This window comes from Choloepus didactylus, chromosome 27, assembly GCF_015220235.1.
Source record: "Choloepus didactylus isolate mChoDid1 chromosome 27, mChoDid1.pri, whole genome shotgun sequence".
In the NCBI taxonomy this organism is placed as follows: Eukaryota; Metazoa; Chordata; class Mammalia; order Pilosa; family Megalonychidae; genus Choloepus; species Choloepus didactylus.
The window spans coordinates 1,331,483-1,348,366 of NC_051333.1; the positions used below are offsets into that span (position 1 = coordinate 1,331,483).

At 38.8% G+C, this 16,884-nt stretch overlaps 2 protein-coding genes across 2 annotated transcripts in view; both read right to left on the minus strand.

Annotated features, from left to right (window-relative positions):
- Window positions 1–16,884, minus strand: part of LOC119520940 (zinc finger protein 805) — a 603,985-nt gene that overhangs the window by 52,846 nt on the left and 534,255 nt on the right. The window lies entirely within an intron of this gene.
- USP29 (ubiquitin specific peptidase 29) lies at window positions 6,240–8,954 on the minus strand. The gene has a single exon (XM_037818819.1). It carries the CDS (start codon window positions 8,952–8,954, stop codon window positions 6,240–6,242), a length of 2,715 nt encoding a protein of 904 aa, XP_037674747.1.

Consider the following 16,884-nt stretch of genomic DNA (forward strand, 5'->3'; position numbering starts at 1 on the left):
ACAATTCATTCAAATTTGTAGGAAAACAATTTGAATGCAATATCATGTCAGAGTCATGCCTTCAGAGTCACCTGAGGGTTCATACTGGTGAGAAATAGTTTGAATTAATGAGTGTAGAAAATCATACAGGGAGAAGTGGAAGTGCAATAAACACCAGAAAACTCAGACAGAGGGAAAATCTTATAAATGTGACAAATGTGGAAAAGCCTGTAAGCAGAAGCCAAATTGCATTCAACATCAGAAAATTCACAGTGACGAGAAACCCTATGAATGTAAAACATGTGGAAAAGCCTTTTCCTGGAAATCATCCTGCATTAATCATGAGAAAATTCATAATGGAGAGAAGGCCTATAAATGTAATGAATGTGGGAAAGTCTTCAAACAGAATTCAAACCTCACTCAACATAAAAAGTTCACACCCAGACAAAAATCCAATAAATGTAATGACTGTGCAAAAGCTTTCATTTACAAGTCAGATCTTGTGAAACGCCAGAGAACACATACAGGAGAGAAACCATGTAAATGTAGCATATGTGAGAAGGCCTTTGCCCAAAAATCAAATGTCATCGATCATGAGAAAATTCATTCTAGAGAGAGAGCTTATGTGTGCAATGTATGTGGGAATACATTCGTCTAGAGGAGGAGCCTCATTCAACATAAAAAATCCATTCTGGAGAAAAATCCTATGAATGTAATATATGTGGGAAAGGTTTTTTTCAGAAGCCAAACCTTCAAACACATCGGAAAATTCATAGTGTAGACAGAACTTACGAATGTAATGAATGCAGAAAATCCTTCAGCCAGAAACTAGAACTCAGTTTTCATGAAAAAACCCATACTGGACAAAAACCTTATGAATGATCTGAATGTGATAAAGCCTCCCTTGACAAGTCATATCTTATTAGACACCAGAGAAGAATTCATAACAGGTAGGGACTCTAGGCACATTAAAATTTTGGAAATGCCTTCATTTATAGGTTAACCTGAAATAATCACCCAAGAATGCATACTGAAATAGCCTATAATTTGAAGGCTGTATCTGAGGGCAGAAAAGATTTATTACATGAAATGTCCTTTGAAGATTAATTTGGCTTATTCATTCCGCAAATATTTGTTAAATGCCTTTGTATACAAGGAGCTGTTTTTTTAAAATTCATTGTTATTGAGATATATTCACATACCATGCAGTCATACAAAGCATACATTCGATTGTTCACAGCACCATTATATAGTTGTACATTTGTCACCAAAATTAATTTTTGAATATTTTCATTACTACACGCACAAGAATAATAAGAATAAAAATTAAAGTGAAAAAGAACAATTAAAGTAAAAAAGAAAACTGGGTGCCTTTTTTTTTTCCCCCGTTTTTCTACTCATCCATCCATACACTGGACAAAGGGGAGTGTGATCCACATGGCTTTCCCAATCACATTGTCACTCCTAATAAGCTACATTTTTATACAATCGTCTTCAAGATTCAAGGGTTCTGGGTTGTAGTTTGATAGTTTTGGGTATTTACTGCTAGCTATTCCAATTCATTAGAACCTAAAAAGGCTTGTCTATGTTGTGTGTAAGAGTGACCTCATCAGAGTGACCTCTCGGCTCCTTTTGGAATCTCTCTGCCACTGAAGCTTATTTCATTTCCTTTCACATCCCCCTTTTGGTCAAGCAGATGTTCACAAGGAGCTGTTTGATAGTAATAAAACAGATGTGTCAAAAACCCTCATGGAGTTTTATTCTAGTAAATAATGATCAATGATATCCATTCCTTAAGAAAGTAAATACTTTCATCAATTGGGGATAAGAGATGTGAGAAAACATAATGACATCCTGTTGCATCAATAATATGTGGCAGATTGGTTATATATTTTATTAATATTCTGTTAAGTGAAACAAGTTGAGAGACCTGGGAGAAATAAAAAATACTTGTTAAGTCCACAAAGTTGGGTAGGTAAGAGGGTTAAGCGGGTATATTTTCTAGTTCTCAGAGTCTCTGCCCCCTTTCCTGTTCACTTGGTTTTCCAAAAGAAAGGAGGGATATAGATCTGAATTGTTAATTGGGAGAAGAAGACCTGGAATCGTTGACTCCAGCCATTCTGAGCTTCTGAGTTTCTGGAACCAGTCTGCCCACAGGATGCATTCATTTGCTGCTCTCTTCCAAATCTCACACAGATGTGTCTGCTTGGTAAAACCAAGGCCACACATGGAATCTGAGATGCAAAGAAACCTGGAAAACAGCATTTTAGAGGGATCATGCTCCCTCCAGAGTCTCTAGGGGGAAAGATCCATTTGCTTGCCTTTTCCAGTTTCTGCAGCTGCATTCTTTGCATTCCTCGGTTCACAGACCCTGCCCCCATCTTCACAGCCAGGAGTGCAGCATCTTAAAATCTCTTTCTTATTCCATCCTCACGTCACCTTCTTCTGTAGCCAAATCTCCCTCTGCCTCTTTCCTTTAGGGACACTTATAATTACATTTAGGGTCCACTGCACCTCGAGATCTTTACTTAATCACACATGCAGGGCCCTTTTGCCATATAAAGTAAGTCGCGGGTTCTGGGGATTAGGGCTTGACCATCTTGAGGAGCCCTTATTCAGCCTACCACGCATCCTAAGGGAAAGATCTGTGGGTGATCCAATTATAGGGTGTAATAGGAGAAATGGCACAGTTGTGACTGGATCACCTCAGACTGTTTACCAAGCTTAAAGACAATAGGGTTGAGAATGGAGCTTCAAAATCCCAGCACTGTTGGAGAGAAATTGCTTCAGCATGCTGAAGCCCCATGGTAAATATTTTCTAAGAAGTAAGAGTCTGTCACACATGGGACGCCATTGTGTTCTAATTCAGGAAAAACAGAAGTTGATTTCCTTGGTCCCCATACCTAGCCTACTGCCATTTGTTTAACCTCTCCGTGCCTCCAGTTTTTCTTCTCTAAAATGGGGATAGTATTATCCACTGTCTAGGATTGTTCTGAAGATTAAATGAGTAAATGTGTAGAAAAGTAGTAAGAATGATCCCAAGAATGTATTACAAATTCAGTAAGTGTTAATTGCTATTTCAGGTAGTATATATATCTATATGTGTCTGTGTAAGATATTATAATAACAGAAAAGGTACTCGTGGGAGATCATATATGAATTTAATGTGAGGAAGGAGTTAAGGAAATGGGGAAGGACAAGGGGGCTCATGAAAGAAAGTGTGTGTAAGTACAGTCATTTACAACTCAATAATGAAAAGAAATAGCATAATTTGGACATTCCTCTGTCCTGGTGGCTCTCAACCAGGGGTGATTTTGCCCCAGGGGGTATTTGGCAATGTCTGGAAACATTACTGGATGCTACTGGAATCTAGTGGGTAGAGCCCAGGGATGCTACTAACAGCAGATAACGTATAGGACAGGCCCCCACAACGAGTGATTATCCAGCCACAAATATCAATTGTGCCAAAATTAAGAAATCCTGTTCTGACTGTGTGAATGAGCTGCGAAGAACCCACTTGAAGTGTGAACAAGATAGTAGGATTGCTTGTTGCTATTTCCTATTTCTTGGATACACATCCCCCTCTTTATGTGCACAATAGCATAGTGAAAAGCAAAGAAATGCACAACAAGGTAAGGGAAGTCAGAGGCAAAGGAACGAGTGTTGCACTTGGGGGAAAGATCTGGGAACACACCCTGGCAGAGCTTATGCCTCAGGGATGAGGACATGCGCGGAGGATTTTGGGTTATATATAAAAGGGTTAAACTGAATGTAAGAGTCCAGGAGATTCTCGGCCTCTGCAGCTCTGGTACATCTAAGAAGCCCCGTAATTTTCTTTAAACACACTGAGGTCAAGATCAGTTTATATAAATTAACATGTTTGTCTCACCAGTCCCAAGTGATGCCAGTATGTCATGGAGGGGATGTGGACTTGGAAATGGTGGCAGTTGTTTTCCTTGTGGCCTGTTGTAAATGCCTCGAATTTTAGGGTTTGTTGTTTTTATTATGTTCCCTGCCCTCTGGTAATGCTCAGGAAGATGAAACACACTCAGAGGAAGCAAAGACAGCAAGGTAGTAAGGCAACGTCTACACATATTATTTTGGACAGAAAAACGTATATAATATTTATATATAATTTACAAAGTATGTGTATATATACAAGCAAATTTATATATTATACTTATGTGTATGTATGTGTGTGTGATTGGAAGAATGTATACCAACTGCTAATGGTGAAATTATGGATATGTTTCTGTTTATACATTCCCTTTTTTTGTCCTTAAATGCTAAAAATAGTATTTCTTACAATCTTGTGCATACTCTTTCTGAGTGCTTTCCCTTTTTTCCACATCCACTCTGCCTAACTTTGCCCCATATTTTCTGTGCCAGCAATCTTTCCTTCCACAAAATTCCCTTTACTTTACCACATCTACTCATATGGCCTCTCGACACTGGGTGAATTTGTAGGCTTGAGGATGGGTTTATAATCTTATTCATATTAATAACCTAAGCAACATTTTTACAAGGCTTTTTAATTTATAAATCGCATAGCCTTCATATCATTTTTGTATGTAGAGTCTTTCACATAACCCTGCTCTTATACTCTGCGATCTCTGGAAATGTGTGCAAATAAAGTTCATTGTTAAGTAAGAAATTTTACCAGTGAGAGTCACAAACACATTTGGAGTTTTGCTTTTATTTTTAAGCAGTTTTATTGAGATAAATTCACACACCATACAATCCAGCCAAAGTGTACAATCAATGGTTGACAGTATCATCACATAATTGTGCATTCATAACCACAATCAGTTTTAGAACATTTTCTTACTCAAAAAACCCCCAAACATCCTATACCCCATGCTCCAGTATGCTAAGGCTGCTATTATGAAAAATACCAGAAACGGATTGGCTTTTATAAAGGGATTTATTAGGTTACAAATTTACAGTTCTGAGGCCATAAGAGTGTCCAAACTAAGGCATCAACCAGAGGACACCTTCACTGAACAAAGGCCAGAACACCTCTGTCATCTGGGAAGGCACGTGGCTGGTGTCTGCTGGTCCTTTGCTCCTGGGTTCTGGTTTCAAAATGGCTTTCTCCAAAATGTCTCTGGGTTTCTGTCTCTCTTAGCTTCTCTCTCTCAGTCTCTGTCCGTCCCAGCTTGTTCTTCTAGGGCACTTCTAAGCATCTGGGGGTCTCAGCTTCTCCAGGGCAAATTCTGGGCTTCGTCTCTTAGCTTATCATCTCCAAACGTCTTTCTGTTTGCATCTCCCAGCATCTCCAGGCATCTGAGTCTGTGTGGGCTCTCAGCTCTCTTAAGGACTTCAGTGATCTAATTAAGACCCACCCTGAATGGGAAGGGTCACAACTCCATGGAAATAATCTAATCAAAGGTCTCACCCACATTTGGGTGGGTCACATGCCCATGGAAACAACCTAATCAAAAGGTCCTACTGACAATAAGTCCACATCCACAAGACTGGATTAAAAGAACATGGCATTTCCTGGGGTACATAGTTGCAAACCAACATAGCCCATACTGCTCCCGCCTTATTATTGATCCAAAACATTGGTGTGGTACATTTGTCACTGCTGATGAAAGAAATTAAAATATTACTATTAACTATAGTGCATAGTTTGCAATAGGTGCATCCCCCCCCCCCCCATATACCACTCTATTATTAACACCTTTAAATAATGACATACATTTGTTCTGGTTCATGAAAGAACATTTTAATTTTTGTACAATTAATTGCAATCATCATCCACTACACGGGGGTTTTGCTTTTACTAAGTTTACAAATGAAAGGAATGCACAAATAGAAGGAACACAAAAAAGCAATGAAAATCTTTACATAAGAAATTCATCATACAGTAGCAAAATACACAATATACTTTACACAAGTATACTGTAGATCTCAAACTTTCTTGAGTACAGGAATTTCCCTCAGATTGCTGGGTCCCACCTCCAAAGTTTCTGATTCACTACATCTGAAATGTGACCCAAGAATGTGCCGTGCTAATGAGCTCCCCCGTGATGCCTCCAATGCTGGTTTAGGAACATTTTTAAAACAAATACATTAGAAAATGAAAAGCACCATTCTAGTCTTGAGGTGTCCACAGCAAGGTTGGAATAGCTATTTCCCCATAAGAAGTGTTTCTGTCTCTTCATCTCTGGGTAGAGTTCAGAATTTTCCTTCAATAGAGGAAGAAGTGATATTGAGTGAGGCAGTCAAGCACTGTGCAAGGAGGAGTTTTTCTCTTATTCTCCCTGATGGATTGCCCCTGCCTCCATGCTAGGTAGTGGGCAATTCTTTGTCTTTTCAAATAGTTCCTCAAAGATTTCATTGTGCATGTAAAAGAAGATGTATCCATCGCAAAGCCTGGCCTCTTGTATCACGGTCTCTTGGATTTCTGATACCCGTAGATCACTGATAGTGAACCAGGCCTGCCTCTCAAAGTCATATACATCACTGATGTAATGGCCTGAATCTGCAGAGCTGCCAACATGGCTGACGACACTGATGAGCCGGTAGGCATGAAGAGGATCTCCCATCTTGGCATTTCTTTTCAGTTCCTTGGCTTCAACTTCTGATGCACGGAAGGAATTCATGTTAGCCTTCTGCACACTTACTTCTGTAGCTCTAATGAGGTCTTCCTCTGTAAGTTCCTGGGCATCCAGGTTCCTAAGGCTTTGAGGTAGTGCCTGTTGAAGGAATTCTTCACCAGTTCTCTCCCCATCATGCTGCTGGAGCTTTTCAACCCTTCCTTGAGATCCTGCAGGAAATCTGTTTTCTTTATCCTCATAAAAATTTTCAGTAGATTCAACGATGCTGTCAAAATGTAACTCTATAAATGAGTTGGTTTTCTCATATTTCTTAAGTTCTGGATTTTCAGGCATCTCTACAAATCCTGTGTCTGGGCTGATGGTGGGTTTACCTCTGTCTTCAGAGATCATAGAAAGAGAGTTGTCTACCTGACTCATCACCGAGTCAGCTGCTGGCAGCTCCTTTAGGCTGACTGTCACATTTCTTGAGTTTATCAATTCTGACTTTTTTATAGTTAGCTCAGAACCATTTTCTTGACTGTTCTGCTGCTTTTCTTGGCTCGACTCTTCACAGAGGGCTGGGTATTTTTGTGGTTCAGCCTCCTTGTCTGATCCTCTGTACAGAACCATGGAAGATTTGGATTCAGAGATCAACCTCAGTGAAGGTGTCGATGGGCTAATGTTCCCAGAAATCTCCTCTTGAGAGACTTTCAGGACTTGGGAGTCTCCACTGTGTATATTTCTGCACAAGGGAAGAGGTGGTTTGGTGCATTCATCACAATGACAAGATAAGCTTAAATATTTGGGAATGTCAACTTGCTGGTCATCCTTCACAAGAAACCAAACATCATTAAAGCAATAGCGTTTCAGATGAACAATAAGAACCCTGGGTATCTTACTGAATTTGTGCATTGCAACCGAATCCTTGTGCTTACACTTCTCACAATTATACTCCAGCTCTTCTGCTGTAAAGAAGAGATCAAAAGAATTTTGAACAGACAAAGGAAATGGTCTCATTCCTTGGGGAAGGTCAATGGAGAGATAATTACTCAATTCTCTCTTGATAACAACCTGACTACAGCCTTTACAAACAATGGAGCGCTGTAACTCAAACTCAAAATTAGCGACAACAGGACAAACGAACACTTTGGTGGCAGCAGCAATGGCAGAAATCTGTGGAGATAAATTTTCTCTCTCAGCCTTCCAAGAACTATTTAATTTTTCCATGTCTCCTTTCAGCTGATCCAAACACTGGCCCAAAAACTCATGAGCATCATTTTGCATGTTGCCAGAGAATATCTCTGCAACTGCAGAAACGGAATTTTTAACATTCACAAGTAACTCTTCCTTGATCTCTGGATTGGAAATATCTTTCAAAACAAGAAGCTGGGTCAAGCACACGATAAGAGCATCCAAGGGAATGTTCTCCCATGGAACACCTTGCCAGAGTAAGTCATCGGCAAATGACGGAATTGCAAATAGTGACTGTAAAGTTGCATTCATGTAACAGGTGTTTCCCAAATTGGGGAAGCCCTTCCATAGTTGTTCTGGGTGAGAGTCAAGTGGCACCTGAGGGTTATTCTGTCCTGGGTCGTTCTGGCTCCAATTTGGCTCCAGTGGAGATTCCGAGCTCCCTTTGGCATACAGAGTCTGGATTGAAAGAACAGTCTCATCTGTGTTAGGGTTTCCAGTAGAATTGGCCTGCAATGAAAGTCCAAATTTTAATTTTCCATCCCTTTCCAGAGCTTTCAAATTTGACTGTTTCTTCCTATTGCTGCTTACATAAGTCCAGGAATCTGTCTTGGGTTTCTTCTTTAGTACAGGCTTATACTCTTTCAGGAAGTCTTCATTCATGTCTAGATGAGATGATAACATTCTTTTCCTCCATCCACACTGATTTTCTAATAACCCCGACCTGACAATTGTTGATGATTCTGGTGTTAATGAAGGCATCTTCTGAAGGTCAGGTATTCTACTTCCTTTCTCTGTATTAAAGGATCCATAACTTGGCACGTCACAAATTTTGTGAAGTGGAGTTTTGTTGATTTTCTTCTGAGTTATTCTGCTGTCAAAGGCACTCCAATTACTATCAAGTTTCATGGATTTTTGAAACTTGTTTTGATGGACTGTGTCCAGGAATGCCTTCAGCTCTTCAGCATCTCTGCAGGATAAGTTGTTGATAATCAGGGAACTGTTGTTTTGCAAAGCTAAATGCAGGCGACTTTGTTTATCCCTGTGATGTCTAAGGACAACTCTTGTAATATTGTTACTTAGCTGAAAAATCCTCTTAAATTGTCCAGACTCAAAACGGACCACGAGTCTAATTTTCTTCCTTTTTTCCACAATTTTGATGAATGCTTCTCTTGACTTGGTCATCCCAGTCTTCTTGCTCCAAATTTGGACAAATCCGTGCACCTTTAGAGGAGTCATTGTTTCTTTCCCAACAAAGTCCATGTAACCTAAAGCAAAAGAACACACACACATATACTTTAACACAAAATGTTTTTATCAGTGATATTTTATGGGGAAACCCTACATAATAATAATTTGCTTTTAGTCTTCTCCTAATGCCATAGGTGAAATACACTGGGGAGCAACTATTTATATTCTGAAGCTATGCTACTGTAGAAGACATAGACTGAGAACACATGATCTTTTCAAGGGAGCTGTAAGGAGGGGTCAAAGATGAAGGATGGCTTAAAAAAGTGCAAATATCTTATGCCCCCAAATTGGGTCAAGTGTATGGGAAATTAATAGATATTTGAGCGCCATGGGCAGAGCGTCAAGAACACTGGGATTTGTTTGGAATGGTAAGTACCGATAGATGAAGAATGAGAACAGTGGTTCCTTCCCAGAGTCTGGGTTATCAACTGATGAGACATTTTACATCTGCAAAATTAGTACATAATAGTAACTGGAAGAGCAACTTTGTGTATTACTGGCTGAATTAGTTTATAACACATATAAAAAAAGAATTTAGTGCCTCATCAAGAGTAGCTACTTAGTGAATGTTAATTCTTCCTCTAATGACTCCAAAGTTAGGAGACATATCAGTCCAAATACTTGCCACTTACCTGGATTATTAACAATATTGAAGTCTCAATTTCTTTTGCAAGTTTGTTTCTGGAGATAATACCAAGGAAACGATTCTATTTAAATCCATACATGAGAATATTTAAATGACTGTGTAGGTTGGATGATCCTAATTGTATTTCATAGCCAAGGAACTGAAAAAGAAAATAGGACATGGATACTAGAGGGTCAATGCACATATCAGAGCATTTTTTACATTCCCAATTTAATTTAGAACCTTCCTGCCTCCCACTTGGAAAAAAAACATTCTCACACCTGTCCTTGCCCGGCTAGGTCTGAGATACAGGTCACTGGGAATGGCAGCAGGAAAGTGGGCAGGGAAGTCCTCAGAAAGTCTGTGGTCCAACTGGGCAAAGCCACAGGGGCCCCGCATGGGTGTGTTCTAAACTTCCTGGAAGAAGCAGTTGGCATCCAACAGGCTCAGATAGGAAACAGACCTAAGGTTAACACCTGGTTACCTTTTGTCCTCTATCCAGAATGATCCTGTTCAGATTGATACTATTGGTTTTGTATCAGAATTTGTATTTGGATTCTTTTCAATGATAAAACCAAAGCTAAGAGAAGAAAGGGAAGAAATGGAATTAAACTTGTTATCTTAGTCACACAACTGAATTTAGTAAGCCAAAGGGAATTTTTATATAAGGTTCTGAATTTTTGTTTCTGTGTGTGTTTAATTTTATTTATTTTAGTATGAGTTAGGCTGAATGAAGTCAAATAACCAAAAACCACAGGGTTCTGTAGCTAGTAGAAAGAGGAGGCACAGAAAAACAATTGAGAGAACCAACAAAACCAATGTTTGTTCTTTGAAAAAAATCAGTATCATTGATGAATTTATGCTAGATTCACAAAGAAAAAGAGAAATACACAAATCACTACAATCAGGCCTAAGAGATTTCAGTGAGAACTCATGGAAACTTACACGTTGTAGAGACATCCACAGTCACTTTATGGGACCAGCCTCAAACCCGAGCTTTAAGTAATTAGGCCTCAGGAAGTCCCACCCATCTCACGTGTTGCTTGATTGTATCATTTCTTAGGAAACCAGGCAATCCCACCCCCCTCCCAAACCCTATAGATTAATTAAATCAAGGAAGAAATCTTTAAGTGTGTTCATGGGATTATCTCTAAATGCATTCCAAAACATCCCACCCTGCTTGTTACACAGATTAGATTAACGTATCCTGTGTTGGGCCTGGTTGGCTTGTAACTCTGTCCCAGCTAGACCTTCTAACAATACTTACTGTTTGCGAAAGCATTCTGCCTTATAGGTCTCTAATTTAAAGGTTATTTCTATCTTTTCTCAGAGTAAAATTTTAAGCATCTTTTTCTTCTTACTATCAAGAGGTTACAGAGAGGATGGATTAAGAATACACACTCTACATCCCAATTGCCCAGATTCAAAGCCTGTCTTCACCATTTACTGGCTCCACAACATCAAACTTGAAACAACCTCCTTGAGTCTCAGGTCCCTCATCAGTGATGAGGGGATGATAATAATAATAATGACCACTTCTTAAGATGCAGTGACAATTCAATGTGCTAATACATGAAAAGGGCTTACAACTGTGCCTTGCACATAATAGATGCTATCTATCGTTATTAGCACAACTATATTTTTACTGCTAACTCTAGGAATATATTAAGCCAGAGTGATGCCTCAACTGAGGAAAATTAGGGTTTTGTTGTGGGGGGAAAGGGAGAGAAGTCACTTTTATTACAAGCTCATTGTTGCACGTCAGTCTACACGATTTACATATCTAAGATAATTTTCTTTTGCAAACAACCAGGTGATACTCAGTTTTGTTACCATTTAGCAAGTGAAGAAACTGAGGTCCAGATGTATGATACTAAGGGATGCTTTCTTAGTCATTCAACTAAAGTAACAGGGAAGAACCACCAGGAATGAAACGATTGGCATGAACGGGTTGCCCCTTCCTTCAGTATTCAGCACTAACGGTGCCAGGCACTGAAAAATCTTAAGGGAAAGAGAAAATATTCCCTGATGATAATCAACGTATCTTCAATTTCCTGATATATTTTGTCACAATACCTAGAGTATGGAAAGGAGACTTTGAGGTGTGCCATGGCTCGCAGTTCACGTTGTTGGTAACTTTGCTGATGAGAGCTGACTGAAAGTGACCTTGTCCTCCACTGGGCCCAAACTTCACTGAAAGGGGAAGTCATCAGCATTATAGGACCTCAGTCGCTCCTTGGGCTATAATCAAATGGAAGGTTTTCTTCGTCATGTGGGTTTTGATTGCCTGCTCCCTTCTGGAAATGCCACTATCTAGTATCACTGAGAACAGAAAACTACCCCCAAATCAACACTCTCAATCAAGCTTTCCCTCGTCTGCAATGTATCCTCATAAAGACTGGAAGATGAAGCTCCTTCAACCAAGAAAACCTGACAAAAGCTCTAGGTCATTGAATCTAGGCAAACACTCCTTTCACACACACACACATACAACCACCTAAGCAAAAGAACTTAGAGAACCAAGGAAACTTACAGTTCGGAGAGCTGTGTGGGCAAGATGGAAGAGGGTTCTGACCGCCGAAGATGCCAACACAAGAATGTTTGAGTCTGACACAGGGACCTTTGCTTTATCAGCCCTGGTGGCTCCACCCATTTCATAATTAATTCTCTCTTCCTTGATTTAATCTTCTCTTAAAGTCAAAGTTAAAAATAGTTTTGCCTAAAAGGCTAGCTAACTTTTTGTGCTTCAGTAGCCATATTTTTTCTTTATTTCACTGTATAATTTTTAAATATGCATTTTGAAATCATGGCAAATAAGTTTATATATGAATTTACAGATATGTTAAAAAATAACTCTCAGAAATGCTTCACCCATATTTGCCAATTGCATGCATTTTGCCATGACCACTTTCTCACTCTCTTTACATCTATCCTAAACAATTTGAGAATACTTTTCAGATATTATACCATTTTACCCTTTAATCCTTCAGCCTATGTTTCCTAAGAACACAGATATTCTTTTATATAATCACAGTATGATTATCAAATTGAGGAAATTTAACATTTACATAATAAGAAATTTTGTATGGCAATATTTTAAGACTATGTAAATATGCCATTCCTCAACAAATCATCTCCCCAGTAGAAGTATTTAAAAATAATATTTAACAAAGCACTCAATGAATTTCTTAGTATCTATATCTTAGTGTGTTTCTCCCCACGTTTCCATGGATACATTACCCTATGTGTATCTTTTGGGTTAAGTGGATGCACAATTAAAATTGATAATTACTTCCAGAATGGTGTTTGAAAGTGTGTATCAGTTTACACCACCCCAACAAGACTTGAGGGTATATTTCCATGCACACTATATAGTATCATTGTTTTCATCTTTGTCAATAGGTTATCAGAAATATATTTCATATAAGAGGCTGTGAATATGTTTTTTGGCTATATATTTTTTTTTGGTTGCTCATTCATGTTTTTGCTTAGGTATCTGCTGGAATATTCACTTTCCCCTAACTGATTTATACTAATTCTTCATAAGTTAAGGATATTAGTTATTAATTAACAAAGTAAAAATACCGTCCAGTGGAGATAACAGACAACAACTTAATCAAGTGATTAGAATTAAGATCCCTAATGAGGGGCAAAATGACATTATTACTTCTGGGATATTACAGATAAATGTGCATAATCTGAATGTAATCCTGAGGAAACACCACACAAACCCAAACTGGGGGACAGAGTCTATAAAATAGCTGGGATGTGTCCTTCAAAAGTATCAATGTTGAGAAGAGCAAAGCAAGTCTAAGGAAATGTTTCAGATTAGAAGAAACCAAACAAACATGAAAACTGAATGTATTATATAATTCTGGCCTAGATCTTCTACTGGAAAAATTTGCTGTAAAGAACACTGTTGGGACAGTTGATGAAATTGGAATATAGAGAGTAGATCAAATAATCGCTTTATAGACATATTAAATTTTCTCAATTTGATAACCCATTTGACATTTGCAATTTAAGTTTACATTATAATTCCTCAGTAGTTCATGCTTCTATTGGTACTGTAGTATAGTTTTACAGGATATTTCTAATTTTGCTTCCTTAAGTTTACAAGATATATTTTTGAATGACACAGTTTATTAAATAGTATGTGTGGGAAGATCCCATTTCCATACATTTCACATACATATATATGATAGAAAGTAAAACATAAGATAGGTATTCAACAAAAGACAATGGCAGCAATCCACGACTAGTGTGATTTGGTGCTATTCACATTCTCTTCTGGCTTAAATGCGACTTCTGATTTTTCTCTAATTAATATTTATTACCTGTGCATTTCTTGTTGAAATCCTGCTTTGTAATACTATTCTTCATTTTTAAATCTTGCCAGATTCCGTTTTGAGTATTTTTAAAATTTATTCATTTTTAAAATCATTTCCTCTTATAGTATCTCTCATACACGCATACACACACACATACATACATATCCCATTTTCACCCATATGTATGTGTGTATAAATACACATATCCCATTTTCACCTGTGTCTGTGTGTCTGAACACACATACACACAAATATATATACATATATATCCTATTTTTCCAACATGCATAATTTGTGTAATAAATGTAGACAGTTTTAAAAAGCCAGGTTTTTCCTTGTAGTTACTCTTCTTGGCTAGGGTTTGTTATTTTTGCATCGCATTGCATTTTCGACTTTCGACTTTTCTGTAACTGCACTCGCCAGGATGGAGACAAACACTACTTCCGGCATACAAAGCCATCAACAACCAAGACTTGGACCCCGCCCCTTCCGGCGCCGCTTCGCCAAAGCCTCCCGGAAACGTAGATTCCTGGGGTCCACCCTCAGCGCCTGCGCACTGCGTGCGCAGCCCTCATTGGTCCCCCTCAGCGAAAGGCTCGTCATCTCTGCTTCCGGGCCGCTGAGGAGTGGGGCGTGTGCGCGCAGCCGTGACCTGCCAGGGCAGGGGACCCGGATGTTACTGGCCGGGTGTGAAGAGTTGGGCAGAGTTGTGGAAGTCTGGGCTGGGGGAGAAGTGGTCCAGCGCTGGTTTCCCCCTGCTCTGCTCTTGAATGTCCAGCGGGGCAGGGTATGGGGCACAGGTGAACTGGCTGCAGAACTGAGGAGAGGAACTGTTAATAACCGGTCATCCTCCAGGTATAAAGTGCCTTAAGGAAGGAGACCGATGTGGGTTGTTAACATTTTTAGACGCGTTACGGTGCTCCTGATTTCGGTCTAAGCCCCCAACATGTGCTAACGCATCTAATCCCCGCAGCAGCTCCATGTGCTACGTCGGAGATTTACAGCCGGGGAAACTGAGGCACGGGGAGGTAAAGGCTCTTGCCCAAGGATATAGAGCCAGAAAGTCGTGGAGCTGGACTTCAAACGCAGACGGCCAGACCCCAGATTCTGGGCCCTTAATTACCACCCTACACTGCTCTGTGTTTGAGATACTTTTAATTGCTAATCAGTGTTCCAGGCCCAATTCCCGAAGCTTTCCATGAATCGTAACTACAGACCTGCTGGCTTAGTATTTGCACTTCTTTCTTTTAGGAGAGGGGAAGGAATCTGCTCAAAGTTGTCAAAGGGGAGAAACTGAGAATCTAATACGCAACATTCTCTTTTCTTTCTTGCTTGCTTTTTTTTTCTAGTGTTTTTTAAACTTTTTTTTCCTTTAAAATTTTATTTCAGAATAATTTCACATTTACGTGGGAGGGTTGCAAAAAAATAATACGGTACCCATACAGAGAACTCCAATATACCCAGCCCCCACATACCCAATTTTATCCACCAATTTTAATATTTTGTCACATTTACATATTATTCTTTCTGTCTATCCATCCATCCATCTATTTATCTCTTTATCATTTTCTGAACACTTGAGAGTAGGTTGCATACATCATGCTACTTGAACACACAGTACATCCATGTACATTTCCTAAAAACAAGGATATTCACTTATTAACCACCGTAAGCACAGTTGTCAAGTTCAGGAAATTTAACATTGATATGAAGTTTATAGATTATATTCCAATTTTATGTCCAATAATAACCTTTTGAGGCTTTTCTACTCCATTATTACATCCTATCCAGGATCATGTATTACATTTAATTGTCATCTCCTAATTGTGCCACCACTCCCTTTTTTTGGTAATTGTGGGAACAAACTTTCTCATCTTAGCCACTCCCAACCCTATCATTGAGAGGGATTAATTGCATTCACAATGTTGCTGTATCCTCATCACCATCTGTTACTAGAATTTTCACAACAAATCAAAGAGAATCCTATACCTGGCCATTATGCATTATCTCCCCATTCCCTCTGCCCACTGTCTCTCTGATATTGCATATTTTAGCTATTTAATTTAAGTGAAATCATATAATAGCTGCCCCTTTGTGTCTGACTTATTGCACTCGATATGATAACTTCAAGTTTCATCTATGTAGTGGCATGTATTAGAACTTCATTCCTTTTATTTTAGTGAATATTTTTATACAGATATTTAGCCCATCTTATGTTTTATTAGAGAAGTAGTGGGTTTACAGAAAAATCATGTAGAAAATACAGAGTTCCTATATATCTCCCTCATACCCATAGTCTTCCCTATAATTAACCCTTTGCATTGTGGGGGTAACTTTGTTACAATTGATGAAACAATATTATCATAATTATACTATTAACTATATTCCATAGTTTACATTAGGATTCACTGTGTTGTACAGTCCTATGGTTGTTTTTTAAAAAATTGTATTCTTGTAACAAATAACCTAAAATTTCCCATTCTGACTACATTCAAGTTTGTAAGTCAGAGGTGTTAATTACACTCACAATGTTGTGCTACCATCACCACCATCTATCACTGAAACTTCTGTATCACCCCAAACAGAAACTCTATACCAATTAGTCATTAACTCTCCAATCCCTACCCCCACCCCAGTCCATGGTAACCTGTATTCCAGTTTCTAACTGGAGAAGAATTTGCTTATTCTAATTATTTCTATTAGTGAGACTATCCAATATTTGTCCTTTTATGTCTGGCTTATTTCACTCAACATGATGTCTTCAAGGTTTATCAATGTTGTTCCATCTATCAGAACTTCATTCCCTCTTAAGGCTGAGTAATATTCCATTGTATTCATTTGTTGATGGGAATTTGAGTTGCTTCTACTTTTTGGCTATTGGGAATAACACGGCCGTGAACACTGGCATACAAATATCTGCCTGAGTTCCCACTTTCAATTCTTTTGGGTATACACCAAGAAG